General features: G+C 45.1%; 2 protein-coding genes across 2 annotated transcripts in view; one reads left to right on the forward strand and one right to left on the reverse strand.

Annotated features, from left to right (window-relative positions):
- NAT10 (N-acetyltransferase 10) overlaps positions 1-23586 on the forward strand; it is a 55108-nt gene extending 31522 nt beyond the window's left edge. The window contains exons 17-29 of the mRNA XM_089684619.1: positions 190-291; positions 3785-3859; positions 13528-13644; positions 13741-13874; positions 15928-15976; positions 16963-17059; positions 17836-17946; positions 18044-18216; positions 18427-18546; positions 19376-19474; positions 19568-19641; positions 19722-19805; positions 21653-23586. Coding sequence (XP_089540745.1) covers positions 190-291; positions 3785-3859; positions 13528-13644; positions 13741-13874; positions 15928-15976; positions 16963-17059; positions 17836-17946; positions 18044-18216; positions 18427-18546; positions 19376-19474; positions 19568-19641; positions 19722-19805; positions 21653-21752 — 1335 coding nt within the window. The 3' untranslated portion in view covers positions 21753-23586. The remainder of the gene's footprint in view (positions 1-189; positions 292-3784; positions 3860-13527; positions 13645-13740; positions 13875-15927; positions 15977-16962; positions 17060-17835; positions 17947-18043; positions 18217-18426; positions 18547-19375; positions 19475-19567; positions 19642-19721; positions 19806-21652) is intronic.
- The window catches only part of ABTB2 (ankyrin repeat and BTB domain containing 2), a 185530-nt gene continuing 182855 nt past the window's right edge, over positions 23464-26138 (reverse strand). Inside the window, exon 17 of the mRNA XM_089684620.1 lies at positions 23464-25759. Within this exon, the coding sequence (XP_089540746.1) occupies positions 25562-25759 (198 nt within the window). The 3' untranslated portion in view covers positions 23464-25561. The remainder of the gene's footprint in view (positions 25760-26138) is intronic.

Here is a 26138-nt window from a genome sequence, read left to right on the forward strand (position 1 = left end):
TAAGCATTGTGTAAGATTGTAGCAAAGTTCACCACAAAAGGTGATGCTGGTTTGCGTGTACTGCGGGAAAGTCCTATTTTGCCCATAGCAATGCCATCCATGACATATGAAAGGTGGATTCTACAGACAGCTCAGATATTTATGTACTGTATCTTTTTCCGATAACTAGCTGCTCTGTCATTCCTGTAGGTCTGTCTAGAGGGGGAAATTTCACGTCAGTCCGTCATGAACAGTCTTTCTCGGGGGAAGAAAGCTTCTGGCGATCTCATCCCTTGGACGGTGTCGGAGCAGGTATGTATTCCCTTGGGAGTTATAATGTATACTTTGAAGCTTCTGTGTGCAGTGCCCTAGAATCAATTTAACTGCCTCCCGACCACCCTATAGCAGAAATTCCGCTACAGGGTGGCATGGGTGCGCAAAATCACGTGTATATATGTGTGATTTTGTATCCCCGGCTACAGGGCACACGCTAGCTCCCTACCGGCGCCACCATTTGTGGCCGCGGCTGTCAATCACCAGGTCCTGGCTGGTGATTACTGAGGATCTCCAACAGGGAGGAGAACTTTTGTTTACTAACCGTTCTCCTCTCTGTCAGCTCGGGCACACTGATTTGGATGGTTGCGCACAGCACAGCCATCCAAAGCAGTGTACTTGCAGTGAAGCACACAGACACCGCTCCCAAGTAAAACACTCCCCAGCACACAGTTAACCCCTTTTATCGCCCCTTATGTTAACCCCTTCCTGACCAGTGCCATTAGTACAGTATCAGTGCTTTTTTTTTTTTTTTTTTTTTCCCAGCACTGATCACTGTATTGGTATCAATGGGGATGTCAGTGACACCAAGTCAGTTCCCCCCCAGTGTCAGAATGTTCGCAGCAGTCCCGCTATAAGTCGCTGATTGCTGCCATTACTAGTGAAAAAAAAATCCCAGTGCATACATACCGCCATTTGTAAATGCTATAACTTTCACGTAAACCAATTAATTTACACGTACAGGGATCGTTTTTAGCAAAGACATGTCACAGAACATATTTTGGCCTAAATGTATGAAGAAATTAGATTTTTTTCTTTTAATTTTTTTAGTGGACATGTTTAATAGCAAAAAGTAAAAAAAAAAAAAAAAAATATATATATATATATATATATATATATATATATATATATATATATAAATTTTTTATATTTTTATATAATTTTTATATATATATATATATATATATATATATATATATATATATATATATAAAAAATTTTTTTCAAAATTGTCGGTGTTTTTTTATAGCACAAAACATAAAGAATCACAGGCGATCAGATACCACTGAAAGAAAGCTCAATTTGTGGGGGACTTCATTTGGGTGCAGTGTTGTATGACTGCAATTGTCAGTTAAATTAATGCAGTGCTGTAATGCAAAAAATGGCCTGGTAAGGAAGGGGGTGAATCCTCAGAAGGGCAAGGGGTTAAAGTAATTCTAAGGCCCATTTCACACGGGCGTTGCGTTTTTTTTTCATCAGTTCAGTCACGTTTTTTCCAATAAAAAACGGATCAGTTTTTCATCAATTCACATCAATTCATGTCCGTTTTTTATCCGTTTATCTTTTTTCATCTGTTTACATCTGTTTTTTTTTTTTTGTCCGTTTTTATATCTGTTTTTTGTCTGTTCCGTGTGTGTTTTTTAACGTAAGAAAAATAGGGATTTTTCTGTTAAAAAAAACGGATGTTAACGGATGCGGACATTAACGGATGTAAACAGATGATGATCTGTTTACAACCGCTAGTCCATAGAAATACATGGGTGTACGTTTTTAACGTACAAACAGACAGATGAAAAATGGACATATGAAAACACCAACCCCCCCGTCGAGTGCCCTCAGAAGCAAGCCTGTTCTGGGGGCACTCGAGCAGGCTCGCTCCCAAGCTGCGCCCCTGTGAATGAACATTGTCCATTCGCAAACAGCATGGCTCAGCCCTGCCTCCCACTCTCTCCTCATTGGCTCACTGGCTGTGATTGACAGTAGCAGGTACCAATGACTCCCGCTGTTGTGTGAGCCAGTGAGAAGAGAGAGACCCGGCTCTCTTGCACATTGCCGGATCGAGATGGGGCTCAGGTAAGTATAAAGGTTGGCTGAGGGAGGAGTTGCTCCCAGAAGGTTTTTATCTCCATGCATAGAATGCTTGAAGGTAAAAAACCTGTCTTTAGAACCACTTTAAAGCAGAGCTCCACCCAGAAGGGTAAGTTCCACTTTAAGCCTTTGTTCCCCCGCTCCCCGTTAAGGATTGGCACTGAATTTGACAGGTACCCGCTTCCACTTCCGCTGCGATCGACTAGGCAATCGGAAGCGGAAGTTGTCCTCCCCCCTCCCTCCCCGTAGTCTTCTGTGACACGTGTCAAATCCCAGAAGACTACGGGGCCATTCACAAAGCTCAGCGCTTCTCACGCATGTGCAGTGGGCACCCGGCTGTGAAGCCGCAAGCTGTCACAGCCAGGTGCCCACACTGAAGATGCCGGTGCCAGGGAGAGAAGAAGGATGGTGAAACCAGCGGTGGTGAGGACACTGCTGTACCGAGGGACAGGTAAGTGGCTGTATTTTTAAAGTCAGCAGCTACAGTTTTTGTAGCTGCTGACTTATTTTTTTTTAGGTGGAACTCCGCTTTAATGGACTCTGTCCTACTGGTGGTATGGGGCTGCTATTAATGGCCTCCTTTTGCAAATGCTAGTTCAATAGCTGGGTCTCACTTGAGCAGTTTAGCGTCCTAGACCTGGAACAAGCATGGTGTAAATGAGTTTTAGAAGCAACTTCAGTCATCTATGAAGCCAAAGCTTTAGTAGGAAAGCCAGGAAAGCATTCTCAAAAGGAGAGGTCAGCAATGGCCGTCTTATTCTCTCATGACATCCTCTCCTTTCAATATCTGTACTAATTTAAAACGCAGTGCTCGTGGTAATGCGGCATTGCTGATCTCTGAACACCCTGTGGGTCTCTTAGTTTTTGCTCCATGGTTTCACTATAGCCTGAAGCTGCTTCCTGACTCAAACTGAATGCATCCAGCCCCTTCCCCAGCAGCCCGGACGTCAGGGTCGCACCATCTGTAGACCAGAACACTATTGACATCACACGAGGACGGTATATGATGCAATCTGCTTGCTGATGCAGCCCGCCTAGTAATGCCCACTTTCCTTGAATGACCTGTATCTCCAAATACTTTCCATCCAACTCGCATGTCTGATCAATCTAGATCTGTGAACTTGAGAATGAGGGCTTTAGGGAGTCGTAATAATGCAGGGTGTGTCTGCTTCAAAGTGTTTTTTTGATGCTCGGTTTATACTGATGCGGTACGGGATTTGCAGCAGCGATTTCTATGCGTTTCCCGCACTGCATCACAACCGCACTCCTTTCATGCAAACCGCTGCTGGTGTCCGTTAACAACATCCCAAAAAATAGGTTGCAAAACACAGTGCCATTGGCTGAAATAAATCGCATGGGTGTGAATACACCCATGTGATCTGATTCTAGTGCAGTAAAAAAAAAAAAAGTGCCTGCACCTTTTTCATGCGCGTGCAGTGTGATTTGAGCCATACAAAATGCAAAGAATCACATGTGATTTGAACTGGAATGTGGTGTGATTCCTGTCCGAGTCACATGTGGTTTCCCGCACTGCGTCGGTGTGAACCAGGACTTAATGGTCCTATATAAAAAGGACACAAACTGAGGGTTGATGGTCTTTAGAGTGTGTGTCTGGTATTGGTCTTTACCTATTTATAATGCTTTGTTTTCCATCATGATTCAGTTTCAGGATCCAGATTTCGGCAGTTTATCTGGAGGAAGAGTTGTAAGGATTGCTGTCCATCCAGACTACCAAGGGGTAATACATTTACATTCCTTTCATCCTTTTCATAATGTCTGTAGCTCGGTGTTGGTTATATACAGCACACCTTCACTCATACTGTGTCTGTACTGTGTGTTGGTGTCTGTCAGAGTGTTGGTGTCCAAACTGATGTGACATTTAACATTGTGATCACATGCTGACAAGTTTACTGCCGTCTTAACCACTTCCAGTCCGGACACTTTCACCCCCTTCCTGTCCAGGGCAATTTTCAGCTTTCAGCGCTATCACACTTTGAATGACAATTGCGCGGTCATGCAACACTGTACCCAATTGAATTTTTTACCATTTTTTTGAGACAGATAAAGCTTTATTTTGGTGGTATTTATTCACTGCTGGGATTTTTATTTTTCTTGCTATGTAAATGAAAAAGTCAAAAAAATTTGAAAAAAAGTGTTTTTTTTTTAAATTTTGCAAATAAATAATATTTCATCATAAATCTTGGCCAAAATTTATTCCGTTATCTTTTTAGTAAAAAAAAAAATCCAAATTAGTTTATAACCAAAAATTATAATTTTTTAAACATTTTTTTTTTTACATTTTTATTTTATTTTTTTATATTATTATTATTTTTTTTACATACTGTCACCCTAGCAGTACAGTATCACCATGGTGACACTGTACTACTTGTGGGGGGTGATGAAGATTTTTTTTTTTTTACACTGATTGCTTTTACACCCATATAGGATGTAAAAGCAATCATTTCTCTTTCTCTCTGTCTGCATTCTTGCACTCATTGAGAAGTACTGAGTGCGCTGTGATTGGTCACAGCTTGTCACATGGTACAAGGGTGTTGTGAGTAGCCTTGTACCATGTGACCTCTGTGATCATTCACAGATTTCACACGTAGTAAGCAATGATGTCACAAGTGACATCTTGCTTACTACTTTGCGTGTGATCACTGCTTGCCCAATCAGTGATCACATTATCGGGACCTCGTACAGAGGTCCTGTCCGACGATCGGTGTTCCACTGTGTCCGGAGGACACAGTGGGCACCAGATCGTGGTGCTGCGCGCTCCCAGGGAGCGCGCACAAGCAGGGTGCGGGGAGGCCGTTTATAAACGGCCACCCGACCCTGCAGTGCCACCGTACGGCCGGTCGGGAAGTGGTTAATGTGTCTCTAAAGCCACATTGTGAAAGTTCTCATCTATCCAGGTCAGGGTTTAGCTAGCAGTATTTAGTCACATTCAGCTGAACTTATTCTGTGATCTTCAAGATGTTTTGTAGTTTATCCAAGCCGATTCTTACCTTTCTGTGGGTGTCGGGAGATAGCCCACCATTTATATCCACACAGGTAGCAAAGACATCCTAATCCAATCACCATGTGTAGATGATAGTGTCCGAGCGTAGGACAGGAGGTGTGAACGTTGTGGATCCACTCTGTCCTCTGTATATAATCCCATTGTTGGTGTCAGGAAGTCTGCGCAGGTGTTATTCATTCCACTTGCATGGCTAAAAGTGTGAATTGATGGTAAATCTGTATTATATATGGAGGACAGATGGTGTTGAAGGCCCCCACCCTTTTATCAATGATGGTTGTTCCAGTTTGATGGAGATGGTCTCTTTAATGCTGCTTGCGAGCCAATAATTCTCTCTGTCCAAAATGTGCACCTTGCTGCTCTTAAAAGAATATCCTGTTTTCTTAACCCCCCTGGCGGTATTCCCGATCAGGGGCGGACTGACCATTTGGAAACTCGGGCACTGCCCGAGGGCCCGGGGTCAGTAGGGGGCCCCATGAGATGCCCCTGGTACCTTTTTCATAGGCTTTTTTGAGTTTGGGCAAGGACACAGGGGCCCCATGATCCCCTATTGCCCGGGGGCCCCATGAGTTGTCAGTCTGCCCCTGTTCCCGAGTGTAGCTCGGGGTAAAGTTTCAGCACCACAAGCGGTAACCCCCACCTACACTCGGGAATACCATGCGGCGCTGCTCCGGGATCTCTTCTTCACTTACCTTGTCCTGCGCTCCCGCGATGTCCCTCCGGCAGCGTCCCCGGCAATGTCCTCCGGCGGATGCCGGCATCTGTCTTCTGGGTTCCATTCCCTGCGACGTCGGGACGTACGGGGGGATGGAACTGGCGGGAAATTTAAAAATGTCAGAAAGTGACATTCACTAAAATCACATAGTATAACATTCCTGTATCAAACCATTTCACATACATTTTGTCCCGAGTGCTTTGTCCTGTGCCCTGCCTGCATTTTTGCTGTTCTTTCTGCCTGGAAACTGAGAAATGTCCATGACGTCCAAAAAGCGTCCCTTTAGGTCAAAAGTGGTTTTAGACGTAATTTTCAGTTTACAAATGAAAATCCATTGACAATAATACCTCGGTTTACACATTTTTTTTTTGTATTACGAATGGATTAATTGGTTTTCTATTTCAATGGTTTTTATTAAATTTTTTAAACAGTATAAACAGAGGCAGTAAAACATGCCCACGCAGGGGCTATCAATTGCACAGATAAACAAAATGCCAAATAAAAAAAAAGGGGAAAAACAATGCTCTAATGCCAACAGGGCAAAAGGTACGCCCACGCAGGGGCTATCAAAGGCACATAAGTTACAAAACATTAATGTAACTGATTATAACAACTAAATGCAGCTGTCCTAGTCACACCAAAAACAGAGAGAGAGAGAAAAAGGAAAACAAAGAAAAAAAAAAAAAGAAAAAAAAAAAAAAGGGGGGGGGGGCAAAGAGCAGGGATTCAAGAGCGCCAACACTGAACGCCATTACATCCCCAGACTAGCCGGGGAGAGTGAGGGAAGGGCATATTGCAACCACGGCTCCCATATTTTCAAAAATTTACGTTGGGAGTCATTGTGGATACTCGACATCTGTTCGTTGAGCATCATAGTGGTCATACGATCCCGCACCCCCTGAAGAGGGACAAACGGACTCTTCCAGGCCTGAGCAATTGTTCTAGTGGCGGATAAAAACAGATAGGAAGCCAACTTCTGCTGGTGAGCCAAGAGGCCCGGTATGGGGCAATGAAGCAAAGCATACAGAGCATCCCGGCGTATGGAGAGATGGAACAAAGTGAAAAGGAGGCCAAATACACGAGACCAAAAACGAAACAGTCTCGGGCATGACCACCAGATATGCAATACATCACCACGATGACCACAACCCCGAAAACATTGATCACTACAGGCAGGGTTAGCCCGGGCCAACCGAGCCGGAACCCAGTACCAACGAAACAAAACCTTATAGGCTGCCTCCAGTGTGGTCGTATTAAATGAGCATTTAGCTATGAGTGACCAGGCCTTATTCCAGTCCTCCGGATCCACAGCCACTCCCAGGTCGCGCTCCCACTGAACAACATATGAAAGAGAAGTATGCGATGAGCGTCTGTTCAGAGCTGCATAAAGAAGGGATATAAGGCCCGGAGCGCCCGGACGCTGTTGGCAAAGCTGTTCAAAGGCAGATTTCTGGTACGGGAACGCAGAAGTACCCCGCAGCGAGAGCAGCCAGTGTCGCAATTGAAGATATCGAAAAAATTCCGCTGGGGGGATATTCCGGGATTCCCGAAGAGAGTCCCAGGTGGGAAAGGACCGAAAAATCAAAAAGTGTCGCACCTGCGAAAAACCATTAGTCACCCACCAAGAAAACGCCCCTGGGTGATCCAAACCCGGCGGGAAAAGAGGGTTGTTAATAATAGGTAGCAAAGGCAGAAAAGGTGACATCAGACCACCAGAATAACGTACCGAGTCCCAAAATTGTAGGCCATGAAGTAACATCGGACTCAGTGCCATAGGGCGCAGGGCAGGGGGAAGCCATAGAAGCGTCGACAGTGCGATAGGGGCACAATTAGGTAGTTCCAACAGGATCCAGAGGGGGACGTCGGAAGAGGCGTGCAACATAGACAGCGGGGCAATCTGGCTCGCTTGATAATACTTAGTCACATTAGGCACCCCAAGACCACCCTGAAGTCTATGGGCAAAAAGCGTACTTTTGGATACTCTGGGGTGCTTATCGGCCCAGATAAAACGCATTAACTTCGCCTGAAGCAACCGAAGAAAATGAGGGGGAACCCGCACAGGGAGTGTGCGAAAATAATACAACAATTTCGGCAAGATGGTCATTTTCACCGAATTAACCCGTCCTATCCAAGACAGGTGCGGAAATTGCCAAAAATGCATAAGAGAGGATAGAGAGCTAAGCAATGGATAATAATTTGCAGCAAACAAGGAGTCCTAAGTGGGGGTCAAGCGAACGCCTAAGTATTCAAGAGAAGAGGAAGCCCATTTGTAAGGGAAGTGGGATTGTAGGCGCGAAACCAAATCCGAAGCCAAAGTAATATTGAGGGCTATAGTCTTATCCAAGTTGATACGGAGACCCGAAATCAAGGAGAAGCGCTCAAGAACCTGTTGCAAATTAGGAAGCGTCGTCAGGGGGTTAGTAAGAGTCAGGAGGGCATCATCCGCAAAAAGATTCAGTTTGAATTCCTGTCCCGCGTAAGGAACCCCCGATACATTGCAATCGGTCCGAAGCGCTAAAGCCAGCGGCTCAAGCGCCAGGACAAAGAGCGCTGGGGACAGGGGACAACCCTGTCTCGTCCCTCGCCCAATAGGAAAGGGATCTGAAAAATACCCAGCGTATTTGACGGAGGCCGAAGGAGAAGAATACAAGGCCTGGATCCAAGAAAGAATAGAATCCCCAAAACCCCAACGAGACAGCACAAACCGCAGATATTCCCAGGATAGAGAATCAAAAGCTTTATAGATGTCTAAAGACAGTAAGAATCCTGGGATTTTCCGTTGTTGCAGAAAATGTATAAGATGGACCACCTTACGAACGTTATCACCCGCCTGCCTCCCGGGGACGAACCCCACCTGGTCCCTGTGGACCAGGCTACGCAAATATTTATTGATGCGAAAACTAAGGATCTTGCCCAGTATCTTCAGGTCTTCATTAAGAAGAGAAATAGGCCGGAAGGCTTGCGGTTCCTGTACATCATCGGTCGTCTTAGGAATCATGGCGATATGCGCTCTAAGCGCATCTGGAGAGGGCGAGGAGCCCTGTTGTAACGCATTAAAATACTCAGCCAAAAAGGGCGCCAACAAGGCTGAGAATTTCTTATAATAAAGACCGGAAAAGCCGTCGGGACCTGGGGCCGCGGTGGACCGTAAAGATTTGATAGCTTGGAGCACTTCTGGTACAGTGACACCGGCGTTGAGTGCCACCTGTGCCGCCTCGGATAACCCAGGAAGTCGGAGATCTTGAAAGAATGCCTCTGCTTGAGCCACGGGGAAGGGATCTGGTTTAGCGTAGAGGCGTGAAAGGAAGTCTGAGAAACGGGAAACAATCTGCTGGGGATTAGAAGTACAGCCACCTGTAGGAAGTCGCAGTCGAATCGGTTTATGGGGTTTCCCCACAGAATTGAGTTTCCTGGCCAGCATCGGGCCCGGCTTATTAGCACAGGAATAAAATTTGTGTTTGGTCCAGCGCAGGGCCCGTTCTGCCTCCGAAGAGGCAAGTAAGTCCAACTCTGCCGCCAGAGCGTCCCGAGCGCGTTTATGGGCCGCGGATGGAGATGATTTCCAACGCGCATCCGCAGAGGCCAGGAGAGAATGAAGCTCCAAAAGTCGGCGCTCCCGCTTCCGGACCGCCGCCAGCTGTATAACATGACCCCGCACCGTGGCCTTATGCGCCTCCCATAGGGGCACTGCAGAGGAGACCGATCCCGCGTTTTCCGTAAAGTATGTTCGTAAAAAAAATTCTATTTGTTGGCAGGTAGCCTGAGTGGTCAATAAAGAATCATTGATGCGCCAATGAAAAGGGCGCCGTTCTGACCCAGAGAGGGCAAGGAGAAGTACCAAGGGATCGTGATCCGACCAAGGCGAGGAGGGAATAGTTATCCGCCTGACCAAGGGAAGCTGCTGAACCTGCATAAATATATGATCAATTCTACAAAAACTATCATGAGGACTGGAATAGAATGTAAAGTCCCGTTCCGTTGGGTGAAGCTCCCTCCAGACGTCCGCCAGCCCCGCTGTCCGCAGGAGAGAGCGCATACGTTCCTCCAGCGCCAAGTCATGAGAAGGGGCCGCCCCCCGTGCGCAGCGCCTATCCATTGCGGAATCCAAAGTAACATTCGAATCCCCCAAAACAACAAGGAGACCCTTAGAGTGTCGGGAAACAATGGTGCAAAGATGTGAAAAGAATTTATCCTGAAAACGATTAGGCGCGTAGTAAGAGACAAAAGTAACCTCCTGGTCCCAGAGGGTGCCTTGCAGAAGCAGATACCTGCCCGTGGGGTCCGCTATATTCCTAGCACAGACAAAGGGGAGATTGCGTTTAAAAGCGATCAGGACACCCCGACGCTTCTCAGGAGCCGAGGCCGTGTAAAAGGTGGGATAGTGAGGTGAAAGATAACGTGGGGCGGAGGACTGAGAAAACCTGGTCTCTTGTAAACATACCACGTCAATTTGTTGCGATTTGAGGTGATGAAAAACTTTAGCCCGCTTCTGAGGCGAATTGAAGCCTTGAACATTTTGCGAATTAATTTTCAAAAGGGGCGAGGCCATGGCGGCATCAGAGCAACACGCTCAGCAAAAAAAAAACATAAAGCAGCTAGCAATTTCCGCTCCCAAGGGCGATCGGACCGTGGCATCCCGGAACCCTGCAGAAAACAAAAACAAAAAAAAACCAAAGAAGAAAAAAAAACAAAGAAAGAAGGAAAAGGACACAAAAAGAATATACAATAGTGCAATCGTGTCACGCCAAAGGTGACGTGCATCCTACAAATGAAGGATACCAGTTAGGGGTGGCTCTACCACCGGACACATGGCTGCAAATGGAAACATCAGAAACATAAGTCCCCAGGGGGTAAAAGGGCAATAAGACAATAAACACAATAGAACGGGGTACCAAAGCAATAAAACTAAAGGTCCCAGGAGCTAGGCAACCGTGATGACCTCCCCATAGCAACCCAGAGAACCATGGGGCCAACCCCCTCCCACCCAGCCGGGCCTACCAGATCAACCTCCCACCCCGAAACCAGAGGGAGCCCTCACTCCGTGCTACCAACAAAAACTGGAATACCATCTCCCAGGCCCAAAATAGGCTGCAACAGCAGAAAGTCATAATTCATGGGTCCATGAGGAGACCCCCCCCAACCAGGGAAGGAACCCAAGGGGGCACACTATATCAGTCCCAACCCGTAATGCTGACAAACTGGGGGAGCCCTAAGGGCCAAACTCACGGTCCCGTCAAGGAAGTCCATCGGTGAGATGATACATGGGAAGTCCAAGACACATCTTCAGCCCGGAGAAGAACAGGAAGGACTTGATCGTGAAGGGGTCTGAGGGAGGGCCCTCTTCCTATTGGACGACCGCTCCCAGATGCGGCTTGGAAGAAGCGGCCTTGCCGGGGATCCTGATGAATGTGCCAGGCTCCGATCCGCAGCCTCAGGCGAAAGAAGGTGTAAGGATTCCAGGAGAGAATAGGCCTCCTCCGGCGTAGCCACAGAATGACTGCGGCCCTGGTAGGTGAAGGTGAAGCGAAACGGGAAGCCCCAAGCGTATTTGATACTGTGTTTCACCAGGACCGAAGTGAAGGGCTTCAATTGGCGTCGTTTCTGAAGAGTGGTCTGAGAGAGGTCCGCAAAGAGCTGGTAGCGATGCCCCTGGAAGCTGAGGTCAGGGTTGTTTCTGGCCGCCAAGAGAATAGTTTCCTTAGTGCGGTAATACGTAAATTTGATGATAATGTCCCTCGGGGGCCCATCCGGTCGTCTGGGGCCCAGCGCACGATGGATGCGGTCAAATTCAAGCCGGTCGGATTAATTGGTTTTCAATGCATTTATGATTTTTTTTTTTTTTTTTTATCATGTCCCTGTACAGTATTTATGGCTTTAAAGTGCACTTTATAAAGAGTTTTGAACAGATAAGACTTTTTTTTTTTTTTTTTTTTACTCTTTTCTGATCCAATTTTCAATGCATTTACAAATTTTTTTTTTTTTTAATCATGTCCCTTTATGCCTTTAATGTGCACTTTATAAAAAGTTTTGAACGGGAACTTTTTTTTAAACTCTTTTTCTGACCTCCAGAATGGATTAATTGGTTTTCAATGCATTTACAAATCAATTTTTAATCATGTCCCTGTACAGTATTTATGTCTTTAAAGTGCACTTTATAAAGAGTTTTGAACAGATAAAATGTTTCTTTGACTTTTTTTCTGACCTCCAGAACAGATTAATTGGTTTTCAATGCATTCCTATGGGAAGCCACGTTTTGGTTTACAAATTTTTCACAATACGAAACGTCCCGCAGAATGAATTTGTAAAAATTTGTAAACCGAGGTACGCCTGCATAGGGAAAACTGTTTTGTTTTTTTTTTTGTTTTGTTTTTTTCATTTTGGATAGAGTAAATGAGAGTTATAACCTGTGAAGATTTGTTTTTTTTTTCGCCATCTGTCCCATTGTAGAAATTTCCCTTCACTTCCTGTCCCATATCCAAACAGGAAGTGAGAGGAAATCCCTGCAAATTAAGGGAGTCCCTTGGGGATCCCAGATGACCAGAACTAGTGTCCCCATTGGTAGATTTCCCCCCTATTACTTTTTTGGGGACAACCGAAAATTTGGGCTTTTCTTTTACTTTCACTTTCAATGATGTTAATGGTAAACTGGACAAATGGGAGAGGGTGAATCTTCTTAAGCACTTCCCTGCCGCCCTATAGTAGAACTGCTGCTACAGGGTGACAGGGCTGCAAAATTGCATATATATATATTTGATTTGTGCACCCCCTACCCATGCCGCGGCTACAGATGTCAATTGACGAGTATCACTAAAAGGGGAGAGAGCTGTGTGTAAACAACACAGGTCTCTCTCCTGACAGCAAGGACATGCTGCTGTGTATTTCTCTGCACGGTATGTTTCCCTAGTAAAACACACACACCGCACATCATGTAAAACAGCACACTGTTAACCTTTTGATCGCCCCATATGTTAACCCCTTCCTGCCCAGTGTCAATAGTGTCAGTGCTTTTTATTAGCACTGATCACTGTATTAGGATGTCATTGGGATGTCAATGGCAATTAGTTCCCACCCAGTGTCAGAATGCCTGCTGCAGTGCCGCTGATGAAGTCGCTGATCGCCCCCATTACTAATATAAAAAAAAATTAAATTCCACTATATATACCGCCATTTGTAAACGCTATAACTTCCACGTAAACCAATTAATTTACACGTATTGGGATTTTTTTTTAGAAAAGACATGTCGCAGAATACATTTTGGCCTAAATTTATGACTAAATTTGATTTTTAAATTTTTTTTACTGGACATGTTTAATAGCAAAAAGTCAAAAAGATAGTTTTTTTTTTTTTTTTTTCAAAATTGTTAGTCTTTTTTTGGTTAAAGCGCAAAAAAGAAAAACCGCAGAGGTGATCAAATACCACTAAAAGAAAGCACTATTTGTGTGGAAAAAAGGACATACATTTCATCTGGGTGCAGCGTTGCATGTCCTGCTGGAATAGAAAAGGACCTGTCTACCATATTGTAGGTGTGATAGTCAGGTGTCTACAATCACTTGGACTTCTAGCTGGTGTCTAAGCCCAACAAATTCCTGGCAAAGCACAATGTTTCCCAGGTCTGTGGCTGACTCTCTAATTGTTCTGAGTGATCTATGACACTGTGATTACCTTCTTATAGATGGGTTATGGAAGCAAAGCCTTGCAGTTGTTGCAGATGTACTATGAGGGACAGTTCCCGTGCCTGGAGGAGAATGTCCTCAGTAATCCCCAAGAGATCACTCCAATAAGTGGCGAGGTGAGAATCTTTTGTTCGGATTACCAGTCGGTGGTGTTTGAGTGATTCTTGTGTGATGACCTGTGTCATATAATGTCCTATGCTTCCCCCTTGTAGGCAGTGAGCCTTTTAGAGGAGACGGTAACCCCTCGGAAGAACCTGCCCCCCCTCCTGCTCCGGCTCAGTGAGAGACCAGCAGAGAAGTTGGAATACCTGGGGGTGTCCTACGGATTGACACCGAAACTTCTGAAGTACGTAACCTTTTAAAAGAGACATTGTCACCTTGCTAATATACCAGTGACTGTGTACATCCCCAGGCCACTTCTACTTGGCTTCCAATGATCCCTCATCCCTTTTTCCTCCTATACGGCCAGCAGCAAATGCCTAGTACCCCAGGTATGGGAGAACACCTGACCTTTCATGATGCAGTGATCAAACCTAGTCACCATTGATTGAAGGGGAGATGTCACCGATCCCTCGAAATGCTAATTCTTAGTATTTAGATAGCAGCTGCAACATAGGAAATAGCAGTGGGAAATGTGTATCAGTGGTTGGGTGGAGGGGGGGGGGGAGGTAAAAAGGCACCTGCAGAGGAGGGGCCCCAGTATATCATAATGCACTCTTTTCTTTTTCAAAAAAAAGAGAGCAATGTGATTAGCACACCTGTAATCCTTTGTTGGTTCTCCCAAAAACTTGTGCGATATCCTCCCATATAGAAGAGATTGGACGCTGATTCTCAGCACCACGGCAGCATGCTTCTGTTCTTCAAAAGAGCCACATGTGCAGTGCATGCTTCTTCCCCATCCCTGCAACTCTAAATCACTGGAGCATCCATGTTTTTCTGTGACCCCGAGGCAATAAGGGACAAGCAGAGGTAAACCATATGGGGGTGTGTAGGGCAGGCTTGGGGAGTTCCAGCAGAGGCCTACCGGTGTGCCAATCTCTTTACACTGTATTTTGCAAAAAAAAGGGCCCTTGGCTAACGGGCCTTTTAATCACAAGGTGGGCTATGCCTTTAACCACTTCAAGTGCGGACACTTTCGCCCCCTGCTAGTTTTCAGCTTTCAGCGCTATCACACTTTGAATGACAATTGTGCAGTCATGCAACACTGTACCCATATGAATTTGTTTAGCATTTTTTTTTTTTTTTTGAGACAGATAAAACTTTATTTTGGTGGCATTTATTCACCACTGGGATTTTTATTGTTTTGCGATATAAATGAAAAAGTCCAAACATTTTGAAAAAAAAAGTGTTTTTCTTATAAAATTTAGCAAATAATCATTCTTCATAAATCCTGGCCAAAATGTATTCAGCTATCTTTTAGTTAAAAAAAAAAAAAATAACCCAAATTTAGTTTATAACCAAAAATTATAATTTAAAAAATTTTTTTTTTACATTTTTATTGTATTGTTTTATATTATTTTTTTTTTTTCAACATACATCACCCCAGCAGTACAGTATCACCATAGTGACACTGTGCTACTTGTGGGGGGTGATGAAGATTTTTTTTTTTCCTTTTTTTACACTGATTGCTTTTACACCCATAAAGGCTGTAAAAGCAATCATTTCTCCTTCTCTGGCTGCATTATTGCAGCCATTGAGAACTACTGTGAGAGCTGTGATTGGTCACAGATTGTCACATGGTACAAGGCTGTTGTGAATAGCCGCCTGTCATGTGACCTCTGTGATCATTCACAGATTTCACATGTAGTAAGCAATGATGTCAGGAAGTGACATCCTGTTTACTACTGCTCATGTGATCACTGATTGGCCAATCAGTGATCACATGAATCGGGACCTCACACAGAGGTCCTGTACAGTGATCGGTGTTCCGCTGTGTCCTCGGGACACAGGGGGCACCGTATCGCGGTGCCGCATGCTCCCAGGGAGTGCACACAGGCAGTGAATGCGGAGGCCATTTATACATGGCCACCCGCTCCTGCATTGCTCCCATCCGGCTGTTTATGTACATGGGCCGGATGGGAAGAGGTTACGTTTATGAAGGCAGCAGCATGAGAAGTGATGTGAAATAACAGACAACAGCCAATCAGATTATAACTATAGAGCACTGCAAAGAACAACACATGGTTCCTATTGGTTACTGCATATTGTTGGTAAATGGTGAAACCTAGTGCGGGATGTGCCATGCCATGCTCCGATCTACCAGGACTCGATCAATGTTACCCGACTGTTAATACCCCGTAAATCTTCTGTGACTTTTTTTAATTGGATATTGTCTATTGCTATTTATCATATCGGCTGCTCATTGGAATCGCTTTCTAATCCATATATTTTTTCTGTAGGTTCTGGAAGCGAGCTGGGTTTATTCCTGTATACCTACGTCAGACTCCAGTGAGTTTTTCATGGTTGGTTGTTACCAGTGCTGTAATGACATCAGAAGTGATGCATGAGAACACATGGGCTCATCCCACCCCCCACCTCATATCTTCCTATTGGTTGCCAAATGCCACAGACAGCCTTACTACCCAATAGGAGGGCATAAGAGCAGGCAGGCCAGGTATTGCCTACATGATGGGTTGTTCTGGGGATCTCCGGGTTCATTCTAGATAAACTGAGCTGCAAGCACGCATCTGTACATGTTTGCTTTACACACCTGAATCCCGCTTACAGCGTAAGCCCACCTGCTCATCTAAATCTAGTTGATCATGGCGTTCAATCCTGTTACATTAGCTGCTTGTATGTAATCATTTGTTACATATGTGGAATCTAAAGTGGGTTTTCTCTGAGGGCCGTCGATTCATATTACAGCTTTTGCTGGAAATCTGTAAATTCGCCTTCCGGGGGCAGTTGTTTGAGGGTTCGAAGGGAACTTCACTGAATGGTCTCCAGTGCCAACCATGACTGAACAGCTTTTCTGTTGCACATTTTTCAAACTACACAAAGGTTCTTTGAATAGCACACACGTGATTGTTTGTAATACTATACCTATGTAAGGGCCAATTCACACTGACACTGACTATACTGTATGGAAGATGCATGTACATTTCCATCCATATTGTGTTTTTAACCCATGCTAGTGTCCATTATCATACATTTTGATGTTCATTGACATACATGCGTAGAATTATGGTGTCAATAGGACACATTGTTGTTCTTCAGATGTCCTTCCATTGAACAGCTGCACTAGAACGCAGATCAACGCACTGGTGTGACTTGGCCCTAAAACTGTTGATGTAAGAATTCAGGGTGTGAGAATTATTGGTTGGTTCTATGCTATTATTATTGTTGGTGCCATTGGTGATGAAGCCTCTTTACCAGTCATGTGTATGATACAGATACACAGATCTACTACCTAACCTCCTGCTGTCTTACCTCAGAATGACCTAACGGGGGAGCACTCCTGCATCATGCTGAAGAGTCTAGAGGAGGAGGAAGAATCTGAACAGGAGCCTTGGCTGACAGCATTTTGGAAAGGTATAAATGTGACCCGTACATCAGTTCTGTACAGAGCTTCAATCAGAGACAGAGAAACTGAAAACAAATCATTCCTACTCTTTGGAAAACCCCCAGTGCTCTGGGAATCCTGTGATGCTGTATAAAATGTTTATTTGTAAAATAAAGGTTTTAAAATGGCAGTTGAAAAAATCAGATATGAAACCTCATTTTAAATTTTTTTTTTTTTTAAATAATAGCTGTAACCTCTTCACGCCGGCCGCACGCAAATTTGCGGCCTCCTGGCGTCTGGGCCTTGACGCCGAGAGGCCGCACATTTGCGTGCAATTAACAAAAACATATGTGCTGAGCGCGCGCGCCCTGCGCACTCCCAGCACAAATGTCCGGTGCTCACAGAAAGGTCCCGATCTCCTCTTTCGATTGGGACCTTTCCTGATCTTGTGACGGTCAATCACGGTGGTCACATGACCTTAAAACTGCGCCCTGTCTCCCGGCTTCTGAAACCCTTAAAGGGCCAGGAGGCACCGGTGCCAAGGGGTTAATAGCATTGACTCAAAACCATTATTTTCTTTTAAAATAGAACATGCAGTAATAAAAATTACATATGACCATTCTGTGTCGCATTAGACAGGTTTTCCTCCATTCAGATAGAGGGAGACTACAACCTGCTTCTTTCTCTTCTGATTGGAGGAGTCTACTGTTGGCATGAGGTACAGATTGGACATTGGATTAGGTGGTTTTATCTTTGTATTTACTCTCACTTGGATATTTTTATTTATAATTTTTTTTTAATGCAGATTTCCGAAGACGTTTCCTGTCTTTACTGTCCTATCAGTTTAGCAGTTTCTCCCCATCGGTGGCGCTGAATATTCTACAGAACAAAAACGTCAAGAAAGAATCTCAGAGCAGTGCGTTGAAGCATATTTTGTCTTTCATGTTTTCCATGTGTTTTGGGCTTGAGCATCATTTAACCTGCTGACTTCCATTGTCTTCTCCTCCTCTCAGTGATTACCCGTTTAGAGCTGGAAGCCTCTTTTACGCCGTATGACCTTAAGAGGTTAGAGATGTATTCTCAGAACATGGTGGACTATCACCTCATCATGGATCTCATTCCCTCTATTGCAAGACTGGTGTTCTTGCAGCGACTTGGAGGCCCTAACCTGTCAGCTGCCCAGAATGTAAGTAACCCTGCACTGTATTTTATTTAGCCCTGAAGTGTTACAACAGATGCAGTAAGTAACATCCTGCCAGCATGACTCCAGTTGTTGGATGGAGAAGAAGCCCTTGGCTTGGTGAATTATCTCTGGAGAAAGCAGGCATGTTCTACCACACTTGCTATGATCTGCCTTGTAGTGCTTGTCATCCTGATCTCTCCTCTTTTCCCCCAGGCTCTGCTGCTGGGAATTGGGCTGCAGCACAAGTCTGTGGATCAGCTAGAGAAAGAGATTGAGCTGCCCGGTAGTCAGCTAATGGGTCTCTTTAACCGTGTCATCCGCAAAATTGTCCAGGTAACTTACTAAAGCTCAATATTATGAATGTATAGACTGTGTTCTCTATTGGAGTCAAACTAATTATCACGTTAATGCTGCACAAATCGCTAAAGCCAGGTTACCAATGCTCCAATTTTTGTTTTGATTCATTCTTTTATGGTATCACCAATCCGATTGAGTCCTCTATTGTAACACCAATTTTTTATCATAAATGAGATTGAGTCTTCCATTGTGTTACCACTCAGACTGAGTCTTCCATTGTGTCGCCAGTCGGACTGAGTCTTCCGTTGTGTCGCCACTTGGCTCCAGCCTTCCATGGGAAGTTGAATCGGGTTGATTGCTCCACTATACTTGGCTTTGAGAGGTTCCCTGCATGTGTGGGACAAAATCCTACAATGGGAATGTGTAAAGGTTCTTCCCCTGCATTGTAAACAAAGGTGGTGTTGCCTGGATGGGTGCACTGCTAGATGAAAAGCATAGGCCTTGCATTTGTAGGCTGTTTCCTGTGTACATTCTTGAGCTGGCCAAACACTTTTTTTTCCTGGCTGAAAGAGAAAAAAATAAAGATTCCTCCATCCACACAAATGAGGTGGATGGAGAAACATTGTCTTCTATCAGCTGCACCCACAGATGTCAGTGTACACGTATCAGTGGCTGCAGTTCATTATTCTGGTGTGCATACACTTTACATGTCTATAATTGGTACCGTGTTCTTATACATGACCGTGCCGTGTTCTTATACATGACAGTGCCGTGTTCTTATACATGACAGTGTAATTTTTAAAAAACAGTTTATGCCTCAACTGAGCTATCTTCCAGTACTTATTCCATGTTTTTGTGTCTCCAGGTATTTAACCGGATTCAGGAAAAGGCTGTTGAGGAACAGATGGGGGCTGTCAAAGAGGTGGTGATGGAGCCCATCTTGAAATCCCTTAATGAGGATCTGGTGAGATCTGGCTACCTACATAGATCTATAAAAGTGTTTGGATTTGTCTCGTATCACTCTCCCCTGAACATATTTATTCATTGTTCCCTGTAGGAAGAGGCAGCCAAGGAGTTCCAGCAGAAGCACAAAGAGGAAGTGCAGAAGCTGAAAGGAATTAATCTGTCGCAGTAAGTCAGATTGTAAGGAGCCGCTGTTGTGTATGAAATGTGAATATGCATCACACAGAAAAATTCTGGTTTACCTGCAGATATGTAATCCGGGGTGATGATGACGAGTGGAATGAAGTTTTAAAGAAGACTGGCCAGACTGCATCTGTTATCAGTGTGAAGAGGTCAGTATGCTAATATTAATTTACAGGATAAAAGCAGATCCCTGCTATAGATTCTTCATCTTGCAGCACAGCAGTCTGCCTCCATTCCACACCCGGATCTATCATTTCTATTCTATTCACAGCCCCTCTTTATTACAGCTATCTAATCGTATATGTTACTGTATCCATGCCTTGTAAGCAGAGTTATATGTGAAGGGACAGAACTGGCTTCATTGTAGAAACAAAAACCACATTCCCACTTCTGGGGAGTAGGGATAACTTAACCCCTTGCCCTCCAGAGGATTTACCCCCCTTCCTGACTAGGATTTTTTTTGCGTTCTGGCGCTGCGTTACTGTAACTGACAATTGTGTGGTCATGCAACACTGCACCCAGATGAAATTTGTGTCTTTTTTTTTTTTTGTGTGTGCTATAAAAAAAAAAAGACTGCCAATTTTGAGAAAAAAAAACATTTTTTGAATTTTTGCTATTAAACAGTAAAAAAAAATTTAAAAAATCAAATTTTGTCATAAATGTAGGCCAAAATGTATTCTGCTACATGTTTTTGCTGCAAAAAATCCCAATACGTGTAAAGGAATTGGTTTACATGAAAGTTATAGCGTCTACAAATGATGGAACATATCTGAGATTTTTTTTTTTTTACTAGTAATGGCGGCGATCAGCGACTTATAGCGGATTGCGGCAAACATTCTGACACTGGGGGGAGCTGACTTTGTGTCACTGACATCCCCATTGGCACCAATACAGTGATCAGTGCTAATAAAAAGCACTGACACTGTACTAATGGCACTGGGCAGGAAGGGGTTAACAAGTAGGCGTTCAAAGGGTTAACTGTGTGCTGTTTTACTTTGGACTGTCTGTGTACTTCATTGTAAGCACACTGCTTTGCATGGCTGTGCTGTGTACAGCCATCCAAAGCAGTGTGCAGGAGCTGACAGGGAGAACTGTTTACAAACAGTTCTCCCCCTGTTGGAGATGCTGGGCAATCACTGGGCGCCGGAGAGTAATCACCAGCCAGGACCCGGTGATTGACAGCCATGGTGGCGCGTGTAGGGTGCACCTCGCATACGCCCCCTGCCCGGAAATGCAAAATCATGTGTATATATACACGTGATTTTGCGCACCCGTGCCGCCCTGTAGTAGTATATCTGCTATAGGGTGGATGGGAAGTGATTAAACAAGCATACACATTGATTTGAAAACAACAATTTTAAAGATGTCCCGTGCCTAGCAAATTAGAAGCGCCATGCTGCTTACTTCCTGAAATGCTAGTGGCCTTGTTGCCCTGATAATCCTTTATCTTCAGTTCTTCCCAACCAAGAACATCATGCAGCTAATGAGATCAGGACTGTATGCTTGTTCTGGGTCAATGACTCATTTGTTGATGGGTTAGCATGACAGGCAAGGCCATTTTATGAAGGAGAGGACCGATGGCAGCCTATACTTTTCCTTTAAAGTGATATTAAAGGCAGATTTTCTTTTTTAAATAATATACATGTCATATGTACGTGCTCTGTGCAGTGGTTGGTGTCCTCTGCTGGCGCTCCTGGCCCCTCCCACCTGCTTAGTTTTGCCCAAGCACGCAGCTTGCTATGGGGGCACCTGAGCGGGATCGCTTCCATGCTGCCGCTCTGTATGTCCATGCACCCATGGAGTGTGGCTCCGCAGGGCTGCAGTTTGGAGACCACTGGTTTACCGCATGCTTTTACAAAATGTCAAATTTCACAAATACTGTACACACTTCTGCTGAAGGTGAAACCCCTGTAAACAAGCCCCCTAGCAGCTGCCATTTGAAGGCTGTGAGCTCATGTCACAGATCCTGGTAATGTTCTACAATTGATCCTTTCAGCGATAAGAAACGGAAACTTGACCAGCCGGAGAAGAGTGGGGGGAAGTTCCAGAAAAAGCTGAAAAAAAACAAAGACAAGAAGCAGAAGTTTGGAAAGTGATCCGTCCAGGCAATGCGGATGTATGAGGGATGTGCGGCGATCGTCCTGTAAATCACCGCAAGGAGGCCATCATCCTGGTACCTGCAGCAGACAGGAGGTACTGGAGGGAGGACTATTACTAGGCTCAATGCTTGGTGATTCTGTATATAGCTGAGGTGTGTGCGCCTCTATATGTGCCTTGTGTATAGACCCAGAGAACTGTATATAGGGAGGCTGTACAAAGCTGAAGGATAAGCGCACCTTGTCATGAAGTAACATGGCAGAGTTTGCTGCTCTTATTGGCTTGATTGTTCTGTATTGTATGTTTTCTGTCCAATGTTAGACTGTGAGAAACTGCAGTCAGTCGGGATCCCCAGAGACACTTCAGGTGTGTTCATCCCATGTGATCTCTGGCAGCCAATCGTGAACACAGTTTGTAAGGGATCTCTAGATGCCATATTTGATTTAACACCTTGTATGCACAACCGGAGCCAACCCCCCCCCCCCCCTGCAGGAGCCCTCTACAACCTCGCTCCCCACCCCCCTTCAGGAGCACTCTACAACCTCCCCTAAACCCCCCCCCCTGCAGGACAGGAGCCCTTTACAATATTACCCCCCCCCCGCAGGAGCCCTCTATAACACCCTCCCTGTACAACCTCCCCTAAAACCCACCCCCCTGCAGGAGCCCTGTACAACCTCCCCTAAAACCCACCCCCCTGCAGGAGCCCTCTACAACCTCCCCTAAAACCCACCCCCCTGCAGGAGCCCTCTACAACCTCCCGTAAAACCCACCCCCCTGCAGGAGCCCTCTACAACCTCCCCTAAACACCCCCCCCCCAGGAGCCCTCTAGAACTGCCCCCTACCCCCCAGGAGTCCTCTACAACCTCCCCCCCAGGAGTCCTCTACAACCTCCCCCTCAGGAGCCCTCTACAACCCCCCCCCAGGAGTCCTGTACAACCTCCCCCACACCCCCCCCAGGAGTCCTGTACAACCTCCCCTAAAACCCACCCCCCTGCAGGAGCCCTCTACAACTACCCCGCAGGAGTCCTCTACAACCTCCCCCTCCGGAGCCCTCTACAACCCTCCCTCCACCCCCAGGAGGCCTCTACAACCTCCCCATAACAGAAATGCAGCAGGAAGATGAAGACTATTGCACACGACACCTATGGGGCTCAGCTGTGATAGAAGCAGATATTCCATGACTGGGGTGTTGATATAGTTGCTCTGGAACAGTGTACTAAATCTACTCCCTGCACCATAAAGAATATGCATTGGGGCCCCAGGAGGTTCAGGCCATGATGTGCTGGTGTGCACCGCTTATTAGCACAATATGGCAAACAAAGCCATCCGGCATTCCAGCTGGTCCTGGGTGCTTCCGTCTTCTCTCGGTCTTCCTTTGCGGTTTCTTGTTTGGCCACTTGAATGGCACAGTAATGATGACGTTGCACCAACGCATGCACACAGGAGTCACTTCAACGCAGCACAGAGCATGCTGTAAATATAGTCTGAAGAAGCTGAGTGTAGATGACTGCTGAGAGGTTCTCTGACATTTCTTTTTAAATGAGTTTAATTCCACTTTGAGGATCGGCTGCTCACATCAATCTGCTTTGCATCCTGCCAGAATTCCCCCCTTTTCCTTGTTATGAGAGCAATTGGATTGGCTGCTTCTTGCATTTACTCGCATAATTTTTCTCACCACTTTCAACTTGTACAGAATATTTTGTTCGAAGGTTCACCTTTACACATTTGTTTTTATTGTCTGTCTATAAATGTGATTTTGTGGAACATTACATCGGTATAAAAATTGGCATCAAACTTTAGTCCAATAAAAACTGTTTTTCTTTTTTTGATCGATATTTTCTAGCTGTGTTTCTTTTAGAACAAAACCTGTTCCGGTTTGGTAATTACAATCTGCCAATCACACACTAGATATCCACTCCTGTAATGCACATCATTCAGGTGCTCTATAAGGTGCAAACGCTGTGCTGTTATTCTAGGGGAGGTGAGAGGCCAGCTGGGCTACACTGAAGGGGCAGTGCAAGATCCTGCAGAATCCGGGAAGTGGTACTGGTTCCAGCGGGCCCATCGCAGTGTGAGAAGAGGTCAACTCAGCCCTGGAACTAGCATAGCTTCTGGGAGTCACCAGTGGATGCTTGCAGTGCAGGACGGTAGCCACGGCTGTCCTGACAGGTGCCCTTTACAAGGACACGGCTGACCTAATAAACTTTGCTGACACAACTGTGCGATCGGTCAAGCTGTAATGATTGGATCCTTACAATTATCCTGACCCATCTCTTTTTTTTTTTTTTTCCCCCGGAGGAAAGAGGAGGGGTGTTGGATCATGATAGTCACTGCACCCAATACCTGCACACTGTATTGTGTCAGCATTTATTAGTACAGGCCGCAGCCTGAAAGACGCATGGAGGTGGGCAGCACGCACTTTTCATTCTGACAATCCTGGCTGTCATACTGAGCCGCCAACAGTTCTTTCAAGAAAAGTTTACCTTCAGCCCGGGTTCACACTGATGCGGTGCAGAATTCCCAGCGTTTTCAGTGCGAATTCCGCACCGCATCACAATCGCACCCCGTTCATGTGAACCGATGCGGGTGTGTATGTTAACACCCCGAAATCGGTCCGCAAAGCGCAGTGCGATGTGCAGAATTGGATCGCATAGGTGTGAATACCCATGCTATCTGATTGTAGTGCAGACCAAAAAAAGGGTCCTGTACCTTTTTTGGTGCGATTTGACCCATACAAAATGTATGGCTTAAATCGCACCGCACAGAATTCACATGTGATTTGCACAGGAGTGCAGTGCGGTTCCTGTGCGAATCGCATGCGATAAGTCACACTATACAAGTGTAAACCCAGGCTAAAGCATATGAAAAATGTAATCTATTGCTGCGTAACAGTCCTTAGGCCCTGCGGCTGCATTTGTTTTCTTTATTTCTTCTAACTTGAAGAACATACTTCCTGTTGCTGGGTGACATCACTCACTCCTCCACTGTCTGTGGAGGAAACATTGTCTGTGCTTTCAGCTCACAGGAAGCAGTAAGGACACTGAATTCCTGGCAGGATCAAGAAGTATTTTCAGTACTTGTTGAAAATCGTAATGTTAAAATGCACCCACAAGATCTCAGGGTGGTTTAGCTGCAATATATTACATTTTTGTTTTTGGGTTTATTTATGCTTTGTCCTTTAAAACGTAACCGTCTTTTGTCATTCTAGACCCAGCTTAGACTTGGCCAAAGGTAATTTTGTGTTTTCTGTCATTAAGGTTTGTACACCCCTTTGCAGTGGAGCGCTCGCTCCACCTCGTCCTACACCAAAGCCATGGTGCCGTTACAGACACGTCCTTGTGTTTCCATAGGGTGCTGCTGATTCCTGTGTTGTCCAACACACACTATGACCTGTGTTTGGTGCTGTGACCTCATTGGACAGGCCCCACCGGAAAGCATTGGGATGTGTGTGAAGCTTTTGTATTGGCTAGGTGAGCACCCCCCCCCCCCCCCAACATAAGTACATACCCCCAGGGGCTCTGCTATATGTGCAACCTTCTGCTACCAGAAATATCCTGTGAATGAACAATTACAAGAGTTTCGGCCATGTTTCTGTACAATTAATCCTGGGAGATTCCGGCTGTAATCTTTCACAAAGCACATGGAGCAGAGCCCTCACTCCTGGGGGGGGGGGAACAACTTTATACAAATATATGCAATGCCTATCTACAAAAACATACATACAACTCGGCCCCAATGTTGGCGGTGTCGCTCAACACCCACATTGTCCCATTATGAAGACCAACATCACTTGGACTGCCCATGACTCTCACACCCGACAAGATATGTAAATGTCCTTGATCCGATTGGTCAGTGTGTGTTTCAAGTCCATCAGAATGTCCAATCCCTGCACTTTGCTGTTACGTCCGCAGATGATTTGCTTGAAGGATTCCTGCTCCAGCAGCGTCCTCATGTTTTGTAGGAAGTATCCTTCGCAGAACAGCGCCAGTTCGGAGGCATTGTGGACCTGAATGAGAGAACACTGGTTAAGGCCGACTGCTACAACCAAACACACAAAAAAATTGACTTTAACCACTTTTACCCCCTTTGATGAATAGCAAAAAAAAAGACTTGGTCACACTGTGCTACTTTAACTAGCAATTCATGATCATGCAAGACAAAATGTACCCAGACAAAATTTATATAATTTATTTCTCTCAAATAGAGCTTTCTTTCACCATTGGGGTTTTCATTTTTTTGCATATAAATGAAATTTTCTTTTTATTTTCTGCTACAAAACACATCCAATAAAAAAAAAAGAAAAATATTAAAAAAAAAAAATCTAATTTCTTCATAAATTTCTTGGGTATAAAAAAACAAAAGTGTATATTGCTTGGTTTGTGTGA

The sequence above is a fragment of the Staurois parvus genome, unplaced genomic scaffold (genome assembly GCF_062004578.1).
Source record: "Staurois parvus isolate SC_StPar_1 unplaced genomic scaffold, SC_StPar_1.0 ptg000350l, whole genome shotgun sequence".
Lineage (NCBI taxonomy): Eukaryota > Metazoa > Chordata > Amphibia > Anura > Ranidae > Staurois > Staurois parvus.